The 12,729-nt window shown below is 41.4% G+C and overlaps 1 protein-coding gene across 2 annotated transcripts in view; it reads right to left on the reverse strand.

Moving 5' to 3' along the window:
* Nucleotides 1-12,086, reverse strand: part of POLD3 (DNA polymerase delta 3, accessory subunit) — a 52,173-nt gene extending 40,087 nt beyond the window's left edge. The window contains exons 1-3 of one of the 2 annotated variants that reach the window (XM_058687773.1): nucleotides 11,914-12,086; nucleotides 10,558-10,613; nucleotides 288-390 (exon numbers count right to left, since the gene is read on the reverse strand). In XM_058687773.1, the coding sequence (XP_058543756.1) occupies nucleotides 288-390; nucleotides 10,558-10,613; nucleotides 11,914-11,973 (219 nt within the window). In that variant the 5' untranslated portion in view covers nucleotides 11,974-12,086. Of the gene's footprint in view, nucleotides 1-287; nucleotides 391-10,557; nucleotides 10,614-11,180; nucleotides 11,617-11,913 lie in introns of those variants that run through there. The other variant, XM_058687774.1, reaches the window with a different exon arrangement.
* Between the last annotated feature and the right edge of the window lie 643 nt (nucleotides 12,087-12,729).

Below are 12,729 nucleotides of genomic sequence, written 5' to 3' on the forward strand. Positions count from 1 at the left end.
ACTGTCCCCAGTATACTTTGAAGAGGAAGAACAGAATAACAGAGCAGTCTTCTAATCTTGTTGCCTAGGAAAACTGAATAATCATGATACTCTCTCTGCATCACAGCCAAGATATTACCCAAACTTAGAGTTTTAGGTTCAGTCTAAAAATCCAAAATAATCAGCATCTTGAAGTTTCCCTTTAAAATTTCCTTAATACTGAATCCTACTGTTTTCCCTTGTGTTATGTTATGTAACATGGTTTATAACTCAAACATACTCCAGCTCATAAGATTCTGACAACTTACAGAATGTCCATTCTGAATGAGACTGCCAGACACTAAATAGGTGACATGCAGTTGGGCTCCTGAATTCTCCTTTCGCTTCCTTTCAACATAATCATACAGCATCCTGTTCCAAACAAAAGGCACAAGTCATTAAGTTTTTACCCCATCAACTCTTAATTCATGACTTAAAATATATAAAATCTGACGGTCCATCAAATTTTTACAGAATATTTTGATCCATCCCATAGACAGAGAGTTAAAAAAAAATGGACTTTAAACAGGACATACAGGTTTGGGTCAACTTGTATGGAGTTGGCACAGTAACAACAACACACAGTGGATACAACAATGAATCAAGAAAAAGTTCAGTCACTAACTATCCTGGATAAGTTAATTTTTCTAGGCCTCTTAACCCTAAGATATAAAACGAGGGGAATCAGTGACTCTTAGCCTGGGATTCTTGTGGCCATCTCTAACCCTCCACTCCCTAAACTGAAAGCAAGATACACATGTGTTTTTGGAAGGAGACAGTTCAGGGTTAATAGATTCTCAAAGGAATTACTCTAAAACAGTAAGAACCACTATGTAGATGATCATAAGTGTCTCATTCTGAAATTCAAATTTTATGTTCGCTCAGACGCAATGCTGTTTCAGAACTGCAGAATGTAACAGCTTACTCACACTGCCCAGTATTCAGAATATTCATTAACCTGAAATTGCCACTCAATGTAGAAATAAAATTGCTTTTAATGTTTTTTAATTTTTTTAATGTTTATTTATTTTTTAGAGAGACACAGAGCATGAATGGGGGAGGGGAAGAGAGAAAGCGAGACACAGAATCCTAAGCAGGCTGCAGGCTCTGAGCTGTCAGCACAGAGACTGGTGCGGGGCTCAAACTCATGAACCGTGAAATCATGACCTGAATTGAAGTCAGATGCTTAACAAACTGAGCCACCCAGACGCCCCAATGTTGCTTTTAGTAGTATCCCTAAACTAATTTTTATCTTTATGTTCCAGCAAGTATCCGAAGTTGACTCCCCCTTAGTTTAACAAAATAATTTAACAAAAACAACAATAGAGGCATAGCATTTGTGTCTTTTATTTTAAGAAACATTTACTGTGCCTCTGATATGTCACACTTCTGCCAAAGACAGCTAAATACTCAAAAATTCCAAGGGAAACTCAACCTATACTGTTGACCACTCTTCTTGAAGCATCTGCTCTCTTAGCTTCCATGATCCCATGTCCCATTGAGTCTCCTGCTACCCCTTTAACTGCCTCTGCCCCATTTCCTGCACAGACTTGACCACCTCCTCCTATTCCATGCTGCTGGAGTTCTGTTGTCAGCTATCTTTTCCCTCTAAAAATTAGAGTGACCAATGATCTGGGTGTGCCTGGATCTGAGGGGTTTCCTGAGAGTGTTAAAACAGACAGACAGTCCTGGGCACACCAGGATGGTTGGTCACCTAACTACATATTCTCATTTTGGTCTATTTCATTCACCCCCATGGTTTCATTTATTCCTAACAACAACATCATCCGCTCAAACCACCCAAACCAGAAATCTGGAATCATCATCCTTCACTTCTCCCGGTCTAGTGAGTTACCAGATCTCATTAGGTCTTCCTCCTAAGTAATTCTTGACTCCAGGCCCCAAATCTCTTAACTGGACTATTTCAAGTGTTAATTCTGCCCTGCCCCTTTCCCATTCATTATCCACAAGGCCACCATGGTGAAGCTTTAAAAATGCAAATCATCTGGTCAACAAAATTTTACTTTATGTTCTATTTCTAGAGTATAGAGCAGTGAACAGAGGAGTCCAAATCCCTACCCTTACGCTGTAGAAAAGAAAGACAAACAATAAACTAACAAGTAAATATATGTCAGGCAGTAGTGAATCTATGAAAGAAAAAAAAATAATAAAGGTAAGGAGAATATAACTAGCCTGAGAAGTTCTGTGATTTTATATAAGATGATTAGGGAAGACCTCATAGCAGAAACCTTCATGAAAGTAAGGGAGCCACCAATGTGGATATCTTGGGGGAAAATGTTCCAGGCAGACAGACTAAAAATGTAAAGGCTCTGAGGCAAGAATATAAGTAAGCAAAGTTCAAGAACAGAAAAGAGGCAAGTGTGGAGGAAGAAGAGTGGTGCCAGACTTGCAGGGCTTTATGACCCTACGTAGGACTTTAAGCACGGAAGTCATTAGAAGCTTTAAAACAGAAATAACAGGATCTTACCTTTTAGAAGGATTCCTCACTGCTGTGTGGAGAATATACTGTTGAGGGGAAAGGGAGGAAGCAGAGAGACTAGTGAGGAGGCTACTGCAGTAATCCCGGCTAGAGGTGATGGTGGGCTCAGACCAGGACGTTAGCAATGGAGGTAGTGATTAATGGGTGAATTCTGGGTACATTTTAAAGGAAGAAACAACAGAATTTGCTGGTGGATTGACTGTGGGGTATGAGAGAAAGGAGTCAAAGATGATTGGACTAAGCAGCTCAAAGAATGAAGTTGTCATTCACTGAGATGGGGAAAAACAGGTGTTGGGGGAGAAATTAGGAGCTGGGTTTAGAGGCATGTTAAATCTGAAATGCCTATTAGTCAATAAGTGATGTTGAAAGGTAATTGGATACTCCTGTCTGAAATCTTACTCCTTGTTCCAAAGTTCTCAGTCTTTTCCTAGCCCCTAAGGATTGACTCCAACACTCTAGCAATGACAGGTAAGACCCTTCTTGTTCTGGCCCCTGTATCTCTCACCATTCTCCCACACTCACTATTTTCAACCTTAGGAAACATTCTGCAGTTCCCCCTTGCTCTTTGGTATGCCCTCCCTCTGCCTAGAATGCTCTTCTCAGACCTCATCTACCTAACTCCTCATCAAGACAGCAGCTCAGGGGCGCCTGGGTGGCTCAGTCGGTTGAGCGGCCGACTTCGGCTCAGGTCACGATCTCGAGGTCCGTGAGTTTGAGCCCCGCGTCGCGCTCTGTGTTGACAGCTCGGAGCCTGGAGCCTGTTTCGGATTCTGTGTCTCCCTCTCTCTGACCCTCCCCCGTTCATGCTCTGTCTCTCTCTGTCTCAAAAATAAACGTTAAAAAAAAAAAATTAAAAAAAAAAAAAAGACAGCAGCTCAGTTATCATCTCCTGTATGAAGCCTTCCCTAATACCACCTAGGCTAGCAGGGTATCCCTGCCTTCTAAGTTCTAACAGAACCTATGCCATACCTATTAGAGCACTTATCACACTATATTCTAACTACTTCATTATATATCTGCCATCCCCACTAGACTATAAGCTCCCCGAGGACAAAAATGTGCCCTATTCAGGGGTGCCTGGGTGGCTCAGTCAGTCAAGTGTCTGACTCTTGATGTCGGCTCAGATCAAGATCTCACAGTTCGTGAAATCGAGCCCCAAGTTGGGCTCTGTGCTGACAGCATGGATTCTCTCCCCTTCTCTCTCTGCCTGTCTCCCACTCACACTGTCTCTCTCAAAATAAAAGAAATAAACTTTAAAAAAAATTAAAGAATAATTTCCAGGGGCACCTGGCTGGCTCAGTCACTAGAGCATGTGACTCTTGATCTTGGGGTTGTAAGTTTGAGCCCCACGTTGGATATAGAGATTACTTAAAAATAAAATCTTTACAAATACAATAATAATTTCTGCGTATCTTTTAAGTCTCTAAGATATGTTTATCTAACTGTATTACACCAAACATTTGACCTTTACTGACAAAATATGCAAAATATTCTTAAATATCAACGATACACTTCCCTACACATGATTAACTATACTTTCCCATTTTAATTTTCCCTAGAATGAATACAGTATATAGTCTATAATGCCTTCCCAAATCTATTTTAATTATTTTTTTTAAATTTAAAACCACTTTTTTCAATGTTTATTTTTGAGAGAGAGAGACAGAGCATGAGTGGGGGAGGAGCAGAGCGAGAGGGAGACACAGAATCCAAAGCAGGGTCCAGGCTCTGAGCTGTCAGCACAGAGCCCGATGCAGGGCTCGGACCCACGAACTGTGAGATCATGACCTGAGCTGAAGTGAGACACTTAACCGACTGAGCCACCCAGGTGCCCCTCAAACCTATTTTCATTCTTTACAGCACTTTTACAACTTGAAATTATCTTGTTGTTTTGTTTTTTTTTTAATTTGAGAGACAGAGAATCTTAAGCAGGTTCCATGCTCAGCACAGACACCAACATAGGGCTTGAATCCACAACCCTGAGCCAATCATGACTTGAGCTGAAATCAAGAATCAGATGCTCAACCGACTGAGCTACGCAGGTGTCCCTGAAATTATCTTGTTTAAATCAATGATGAGAAAGAGCTAATCTGTTAGGTTTACGGTTTTATGACACAGCCTAAAATAATGCTAACAATAAGAAATGAAAAAAATACTCCTTTAAGAAATCTGGGGCACCTGGGCAACTCAGTAGGTTAAGCATCCGACTTCAGCTCAGGTCATGATCTCACAGTTCGTGGGTTCCAGGCCTGAGGTAGAGGAGCCTGGAGCCTGCTTCCGTTTCTGTGTCTTCCTCTCTCTCTGCCCCTCCCCCACTCGTGCTCTGTCTGAGACGAATAAACATCTAAAAAACTTTTTAACAAATCCAAGCAAATCAATAACATCCACGCTTAGTCACTGCCCTTAGTACCACAAATGATACTTTTTAAAAATATTTTATTCATTTTTGAGAGAGTGAGCGCACACACCAAGCAGGGGAGCGGCAGATAGAGGGGGACCAGAGAAAGGATCCAAAGTGGGCTCTGAGCTGTCAGCAAAAAGCCCAATGCAGGGCTAGAACTCACAAACTGTGAGATCATGACCTGAGCAGCAGTCAGATGCTTAACCAACTGAGCCACACAAGGGCCCCTCGCCAATACTTAAAATGCTTCCCCTATAGATAAAATTTTAAAATATGACAGGACACTTAAGTCTCAATTTTTTCAACTGTTATAAGAGGTTGATAACACCCATCACATTGGACTGTGACAACATTATGTAAGATAAATGTATGTGAAAATATCTACCATAGTGCTTAATACTCACTCAACAAATATTTATTGGCACATATTATGAGCCAGACGCTGAAGAGATGATTGTGGCATCCTGTATTTTCCAAAGATGGCTACAACAACATCTCCCACCCCACATGTTCTTCTACACCCTCCCATAGAGAGGTGGAGTCCATCCCCATGCCTTGAATATGAGGGCTAGTGATTCATTTTAACCCAAAGAATAAAGCACACATGACACTGCCTGACTTCTGAGGTTAGTTGGAAAAGGCAATCAGCTTTTGCCTTGTGCTGGAACGCTAGCTTTTGGAGTCCTGAGCTGCTATGTAAGAAGCCCAACCACCTGGGCACGCCTGGGTGGCTCAATCCGTTAAGTGCCTGACTTCAGCTCACATCATGATCTCATGGTTTGGGAGTTTGTGCCTAGCACCGGACTCTGTGCTGACAGCTCAGAGTCCGGAGCCTGCTTTGGATTCTGTATCTCCTCTATCTCTGCTCCTTCCTCGCTCATTCTCTCTCTCCTCTCCCCCTCTCCCTGTCCCCCACTCCACTCCTTCCCTCTCTCTCTCTCAAAAATGAACATTAAAAAAAATTTTTTTAATTAAAAAAAAAAAAAAAGAAGTCCAGCCACCTGGAGACACTATGCTCTGAGGAAGCCCAGCCCACATAGAAAGACACATGCAACGTCTGATCAACAGCCCCAGCTGAAGTCCCAGCAGATGGCCAACATCAACTGCCACACGTGCATAAAGATGCCCACACATGATAAGGCCCCCACCACTGAGGCTTCCAAGTTGAAACACCAAATGTGATGGAGCAGAGATAAACCATTCTGTGTCCTGCCCAAATTCTAAGCCAAAAGAATCTATGAACATAATAAAATAGTTGTTTCAAGCTGCTAAATTTTGGGATAATTTGTTATACAGCAATAGTAATTGGAAAAGTGATCAACGTGGTAAACAAGTTCCCTAGAAAATGTCAGATAGTAATTAAGAATTGTAAAATTCTGGATCAACTGGACATTCACATGCAAACAAATGAAATTAGACCCTTTCCTTACACCATATACAAAATGATTCCTGGAAGAAAAAGTGCCTATTTACACATTTTAGTGCTTCATTTAAAATTAGCTTGAGCTGGGGCACCTGGGTGGCTCAGCTGGTTAAGCATTTGACTCTTGATTTTGGCTCAGGTCATGACCTCACAGTTCATGAGATCGAGCCCCACGTTGGGCTCCAAGCTGACAGTGTGGAGGCTGCTTGGGATTCTCTCTCTCAAAATAAATAAATAAACATTTTTAAAAAAAGGAATTTAAAATTAGCTTGAGCCAACACCTAATTTGAAAACTACAGTGTATTCGTATTATGAGGACTGAAGCATTTTTAATATGTAAACAAGCATATGTAGAAACCTTGAATATGTGATAATTATTGATGTAAGAGCTAAAATTACAAAACTCTTAGAATACAACATAGAAGTAAATCTTCATGACCTTGGGTTGGGCAAAAAGCACAAGCAATAAAAGATAAAAAAAAAAAAAAAAGGGGTGTTTGGCTGGCTCAGTCAGTAGAACATGGGACTTCTTAAGGGGGGGGTGGGGGGGGGGGCGGGTCATGAGTTCAAGGCCCACGTTGGGCACAGAACTTTAAAGTAATATTTTTAAAAAGATAAAATAAATTGGGCTTCATCAACAACAAAAACTTCTGTGCTTCTAAAAGTACCATCAAAAAAGTGCAAAGACGGTCCGTGAGTTCGAGCCCCGCGTCAGGCTCTGGGCTGATGGCTCGGAGCCTGGAGCCTGTTTCCGATTCTGTGTCTCCCTCTCTCTCTGCCCCTCCCCCGTTCATGCTCTGTCTCTCTCTGTCCCAAAAATAAATAAAAAAACATTAAAAAAAAAAATTTAATAAAAAAAGTGCAAAGACTGCCCACAAAATGAGAGAAAATTTTTGCAAGTCATATATCTGATCAGGGTCTTGAATCCAGAATATATAAAATAATCTTCATAACTCAAAGATTAGAAAACAACCCAGTGAAAAAATGGGGAAAGGATCTTCCTCCTAAGAAGATGCACAAATGGCTAATAAGCACGCGAGAAGATGATCAACATTATTAGTTATTATGGAAATGCAAATCAAACCATGATAACGCCACTTCACACACCCTAGGATGGCTAAAACAAAAAAGACAAATGATAAAAAGAGTTGGCAAGAATGTGGAGAAATTGGAACTCCCATACCTTGCTGGTGGGATTTTAAATTAGTGTAGCCACTTTAAAAAACAGCTTGTCAGTTCCTCAAAATGTTACACATGACCCAGAAATAGGTATATATATCCAAAAAAACTGAATACACATGTCCACACAAAAATCTGTACACAAATGTTCATAGTAGCATTATTCATAATACTCAAAATGTGGAAAAAACCCAAATGTTCATCAATTGACGATGACAGATAAAATGTACTATTTAAGTATGTTATGGGTTGGGGCACCTGGGTGGCTCAGTCGGTTAAGAATCTGACTCTTGATTTTGACTCAGGTCATGTGACCCTAGGGTCGTGAGATCAAGTCCCCGCATCAGGCTCTGCACTGAGCATGGAGCCTGCTTGAGAGTGTCTCTGTCTCTCCATCTCTCTCTCTCTCTCTCTCTCTCTCTCTCCCTCTGCCCCTCTTCACAGCTCTCAAGCTCATTCTCTCTAAAAATTAAAAAAAATTTTTTTTCAATATTATGGGTTGAATTGTGTCCCCCCCCCTCACCCAAAAAAAGGTATGTTGAAGTCCTAACTACCAGTACCTCAGAATGTGACCTTCTTTGGAAAGAGGATCTTTACAGATGTAATTAGTTAAGATGAGGTCATACTGGAGTAGGGTGGGCTCCCAATTCAGTATGACTGGTATCCTTATACAATGGCCATGTGAAGACATAAACACACAAGAAGTATGCCATGTGACAACAAAGGCAGACACTGGGGTTATGGAGCTATAAGCTAAAGAATGCCAAAGACTGCCAGCAAACCGCCAGAATCTAGAAAGGAATGAAGGATTCTTTACAGATTTCAGAGAGAGCATCTGCTGACACCTTAATTTTGGACTTTTAGCTTCTGCAAGAGAAATTTCTGTTGTTTTAAGCCATCTAGTTCATAGCATTCTGTTACGTCAGCCTTAGGAAACTAACTTGCCATATAATGGAATATTATTCAGCCCTAAGAAGGACTTAAGTAGTGATACATGCAGGGACAAACCTTGAAAACATGGTGCTAAGTGAAAGAAACCAGACACACAAGAATACATATTACAGGATTCCATTCATACGAAATTACCAGAATAAGTAAATCTATAGACAGAGAGTATATTAGTGGTTGCCTAAAACTGGGAAGAAGAGGGTGGGGGGATGAGAAAGGAGCGGAGAGAAAGTGGTAAGTGACTGCTAATGGATACAGGGTTTCTTTTTAGGGTGATGAAAATGTTTTAAAATTAATTATAGTGATGGCTGTATAACTTTGTGAATATACTAAAACCTACCGAGTTGTACATTTTCAATGGGTGAATTACATGGTATGTGAATTATATCTCAATAAAGCATATCTCTTTATATCTCTTTCTTCTTTTGAAGAAAAGAACTAACAGATTGATACGACAGGAAGTTAGGAAAGGGTGGGGATACCTGAAATAGAGCATTATAAAGGGTTGTTGCAAAAAGTAACATGTGACATTTGAGCTACAACTTGAAGGATGAGGACAGCTGGGAGAAGAGCATTCCAGATAGAAGGAATGGTGCAAATGTCCAAAGGTGGAAATGAGCCCAGCATATCTGAGGAACAAGTGAGGTAGACAGTAGCATGGGATGAAGTTGTTTGAGAGACAGGGGCTAAATAGTATGCTGATTCTATAAAAATTACAGATCATCAAGGTAACTACAATAAAACGGCAGGCAACTTTATTTCATCTCCAGCTCTCAATATGCACTTTAAGCCCCAACAGGCTTATATCGTAATAGTTATTTCATAAACATCTGTAGCCATAACAATTACTCTTATATATGTCCATTCTCAAAGTTACCTGAAACTCTTGGGTTTGGGCCTGACTAGCATTAGCAACAGAAATCTCAGTCAAAATCAATCCAAATCAATCCCTAGGCCAAGAGTTTCAGGTCCTGGAGGCATAAAAATCACAGTCAAAACCAGATTCTAGATCTGTCCAACAGCAGCCCACATAAAGTCAAACTGACCCATTCTATATATAAGGAATTTTCTAAGACTCATGGAATATTCCCTAACTCAAAGAAAGCTTCTATGACTCAAAGAATGGGGAAAAAAATCAGACCATCTTTAGGAATAAACTGAACTAAATGGGCATTTAATTCAATATACATTTTCTCAGCCTGTTCACCAATTCGTCCCCTTGGGACAGAGACAACATTTTTAAGTGAAGAAATTTTGAAGTTAATTCAAAACCTTGCCTTTTCCCTTTTGGCCTCAAGTTGGACTACAAGTTTCAGCAAGCAAAGGTGATACAGCAAAATTCAAGGACAATGCCCTGTCCCATCCTGAATACTCCCTTTTTACTGTCACTTAAATAGTTCTCCCCAGGCTTATATTGTTACACAGCCTGTATCAAACACCTGTTGACCTCATTGTGAAAGTACTTCAGTAACAGCCAGATGTGGGCCTAAGGAACGCGTGTGAAAATGTAACAAAGATATAACAGGCATATAAATTTGAGACATAAACAGAATTGGCTAGCCCATTTAATAAATTTGAAATGACAAAGTGATGTCCATCAGAAGCCAAGACTACAAATAAATCCAGTAAATGTATCACCACACATTTGTATATAAGTAGGTAAGTCCACCTATCTCCTAAATAATGGGCAAAATTAGTAAAAAGTATAAAAAATAGTTCTCTTTCCCATTTTCCAGGGGAAGAAAAAATTACCTCAAGGCTAACTGTAAAGCTAAAAACAAAGCAAAACAGGGGCACCTGGGTGGCTCAGTTGGCTAGGCGGGTTAGGCATCCGACTTCGGCTCAGGTCATGATCTCATGGTTCATGAGTTTCAGCTCAGTGTCAGGCTCTGTGCTAACAGCTGAGTCTGGAGCCTGCTTTTGGGTTCTGTGTCTCCTCTCTCTGCCCCTCCCCCGCTCATGCTCACTTGCATGAATGCTCTCTCTCTCTCAAAAACAAACATTAAAAAAATTTTTTTAAATAAAAGTGAAGCAAAACAAACAAAACAAAAAATTCCAAAGTGAATAAAATTAGTAAATTGGACTTACTGTTTAGCCTGGTTAACATGAACTCCTAGTGTATAGCTCAGCCATTTGTATGTCACCTACAAGAAGAAATTTTTTTTTAACATTTTATTAGATAACTCCAGAGTGCAGGTAGTCCCAAGGGCTCCTAGAGATTCCTACTCTTTGATGATTATGCCTTATAAATTACAGTAGCTGCCACCCTAGTTTTGGCAAGAACGATCCATCTGGGCAGGTACGACTGAGATATTTATCTTACAAATATTAAAAAGTTTGTTTCACAGGCTAATTAATGCAAGAGTCTAAAAAGAAGGGCTGAATATACAAAGAAAAAGCTCTCATTTTCCTTACATTCTGTTTTACTAGTGCCCTTTATTCACATTCCATCCTTTTGTGTGGCCGCCACTGATAAATATCTAAAACTCATCCAGGAGCTAGATTACTTTGAAGTGTATACCGTAAACTTCTAAGGAAAGTTGCAGCCATACAAACGTTAACAGGCAAAGATGGTGTAGGGGTAGGAATGAAAAAAGTGGATGAATACTGTATCTGGGGTTAGACTGGAAACTACAGGCATTAAGCCTTGTTTTTCCTTCCACCCTTCCTTGAACTTCCCGTCATTTGTCACTTCCTTGTATGCTCCTCACCTCTCAAAGTCTTCAACTCTAAATGCTGAGTTTCCAATAATTAAGACATAGACGAAAGCAATAGCAAAAGAGACAGACGTAGGTTGGAAAACTGCCTATCCCTTACTAACTACCAAGAAGTTATTTGGCTCGTCTGCTTCAACTTCCTTTTTTTAGGGTTACTTCCACCGCCCTTTGGGTGGGTCCTGTAAAGATCAAATGCAGTCATGTATATCCCAAGCTCACAGTAGGCGCTCAATTATCACGGTTTGCAAAGTCCATTCACATTCATCGGCTCACTTGATCTTTTACTCAAACCCTATGAAGTATTAATACTAAATTTCCTAGAGGAGGAAATCGACTGTTGAAAGGCTAAACAATTCGTCACCTAACCCAATTAAGGCACAATTTCCTCAACAGTAAACTTGGGACTTTAAACGCCAGCCACCTTATCAGACAGGTGAAGAAACGCCTTATAATTATTATCTACCAGTGCCCCTCCCTCCGCGCCTGTCCTCTAAGCCCGGGCTCCTAGCAAAGTCCCCAGCACGCCCACCCAAGGGACGCGGACTTGCGCGCGGCAGAGAAACTCCCCTGCGAGTCCTCGCTCGCCCAGGGGAACGAGGCGTGGGGACTTGTCTCCCCTCCGCCAGTCCCCACCAGGCCACGCGCAGAGGGGTCAAGGCCCCCAGCAACCCTGGCCTGGCCCAAGACTCCAATCGCATGCCCACATTCCCCAGTCCTAGCTCCTCACGATCTTGTTCTGGTCCGTGACGAACTCGTCTATATTTTCCAGATAAAGCTGGTCCGCCATGGTGCTGCGGCGCGGAGCCCCGCCACCACAACCGCAGCTCCCGCCGGCGGGAAACGTCTTTCCACCCTCCCAGGTCCCGGGTCGTTTCCCACAGCAACGAATCCGACGCGCTACGGCGGCCGCCCGAGGGTCAAACTAGTCTCCGAGACGGCGCAGGCTCAAGTAGGCGGAGCTAGTAAGTTGGAGCAGGCGGAAGTGTAGAGCTAAGAGCGTGCGCGTGAGGTGCAAGGGGTGTTCTTGGAGCTGTGGTTTCAAATCTCCCATCTGCAGTTTAATGACTAACCCAGGGCAAAATACCTCACCTCTGGGAATCACAGCCTTTCCACTTTGTAAATTGATAAAATAATCCTTGCCTTTTCATACCTTTATTCAACAGATACTTATCAAGTACGTATTCCAGGCACTTCTTAGGCACTGAGGACACAGGAGTGAATGATAAAGACAGAAATAAACCAGTAATTTTGGTAGAATGATGCCAGCTGGGATAAAGTACTGCTGATTATAATCCCTCAAAATTGAGAAATTAGAGATAGTTTTCAAGAAGGGATGGGAAGAGAAATGTTTCAGAAAGAGGCAGGAACATTTGCTGGGAAGAAAAAAAGAGTTTGTTGCAGCTGGAATGTTGGGAGAAGAGGACAATGAGGAGAGATGAGACTTGGGAAAAGGCAAATCATGCTGCACGTACAAGGCTATGTGAAGGGGCACATGAACTTGATTCTCAGGAAAAGGTTTCAGGCTGGGAGATTTCAACTAAAA

This window comes from Neofelis nebulosa, chromosome 10 (assembly GCF_028018385.1).
Source record: "Neofelis nebulosa isolate mNeoNeb1 chromosome 10, mNeoNeb1.pri, whole genome shotgun sequence".
In the NCBI taxonomy this organism is placed as follows: Eukaryota; Metazoa; Chordata; class Mammalia; order Carnivora; family Felidae; genus Neofelis; species Neofelis nebulosa.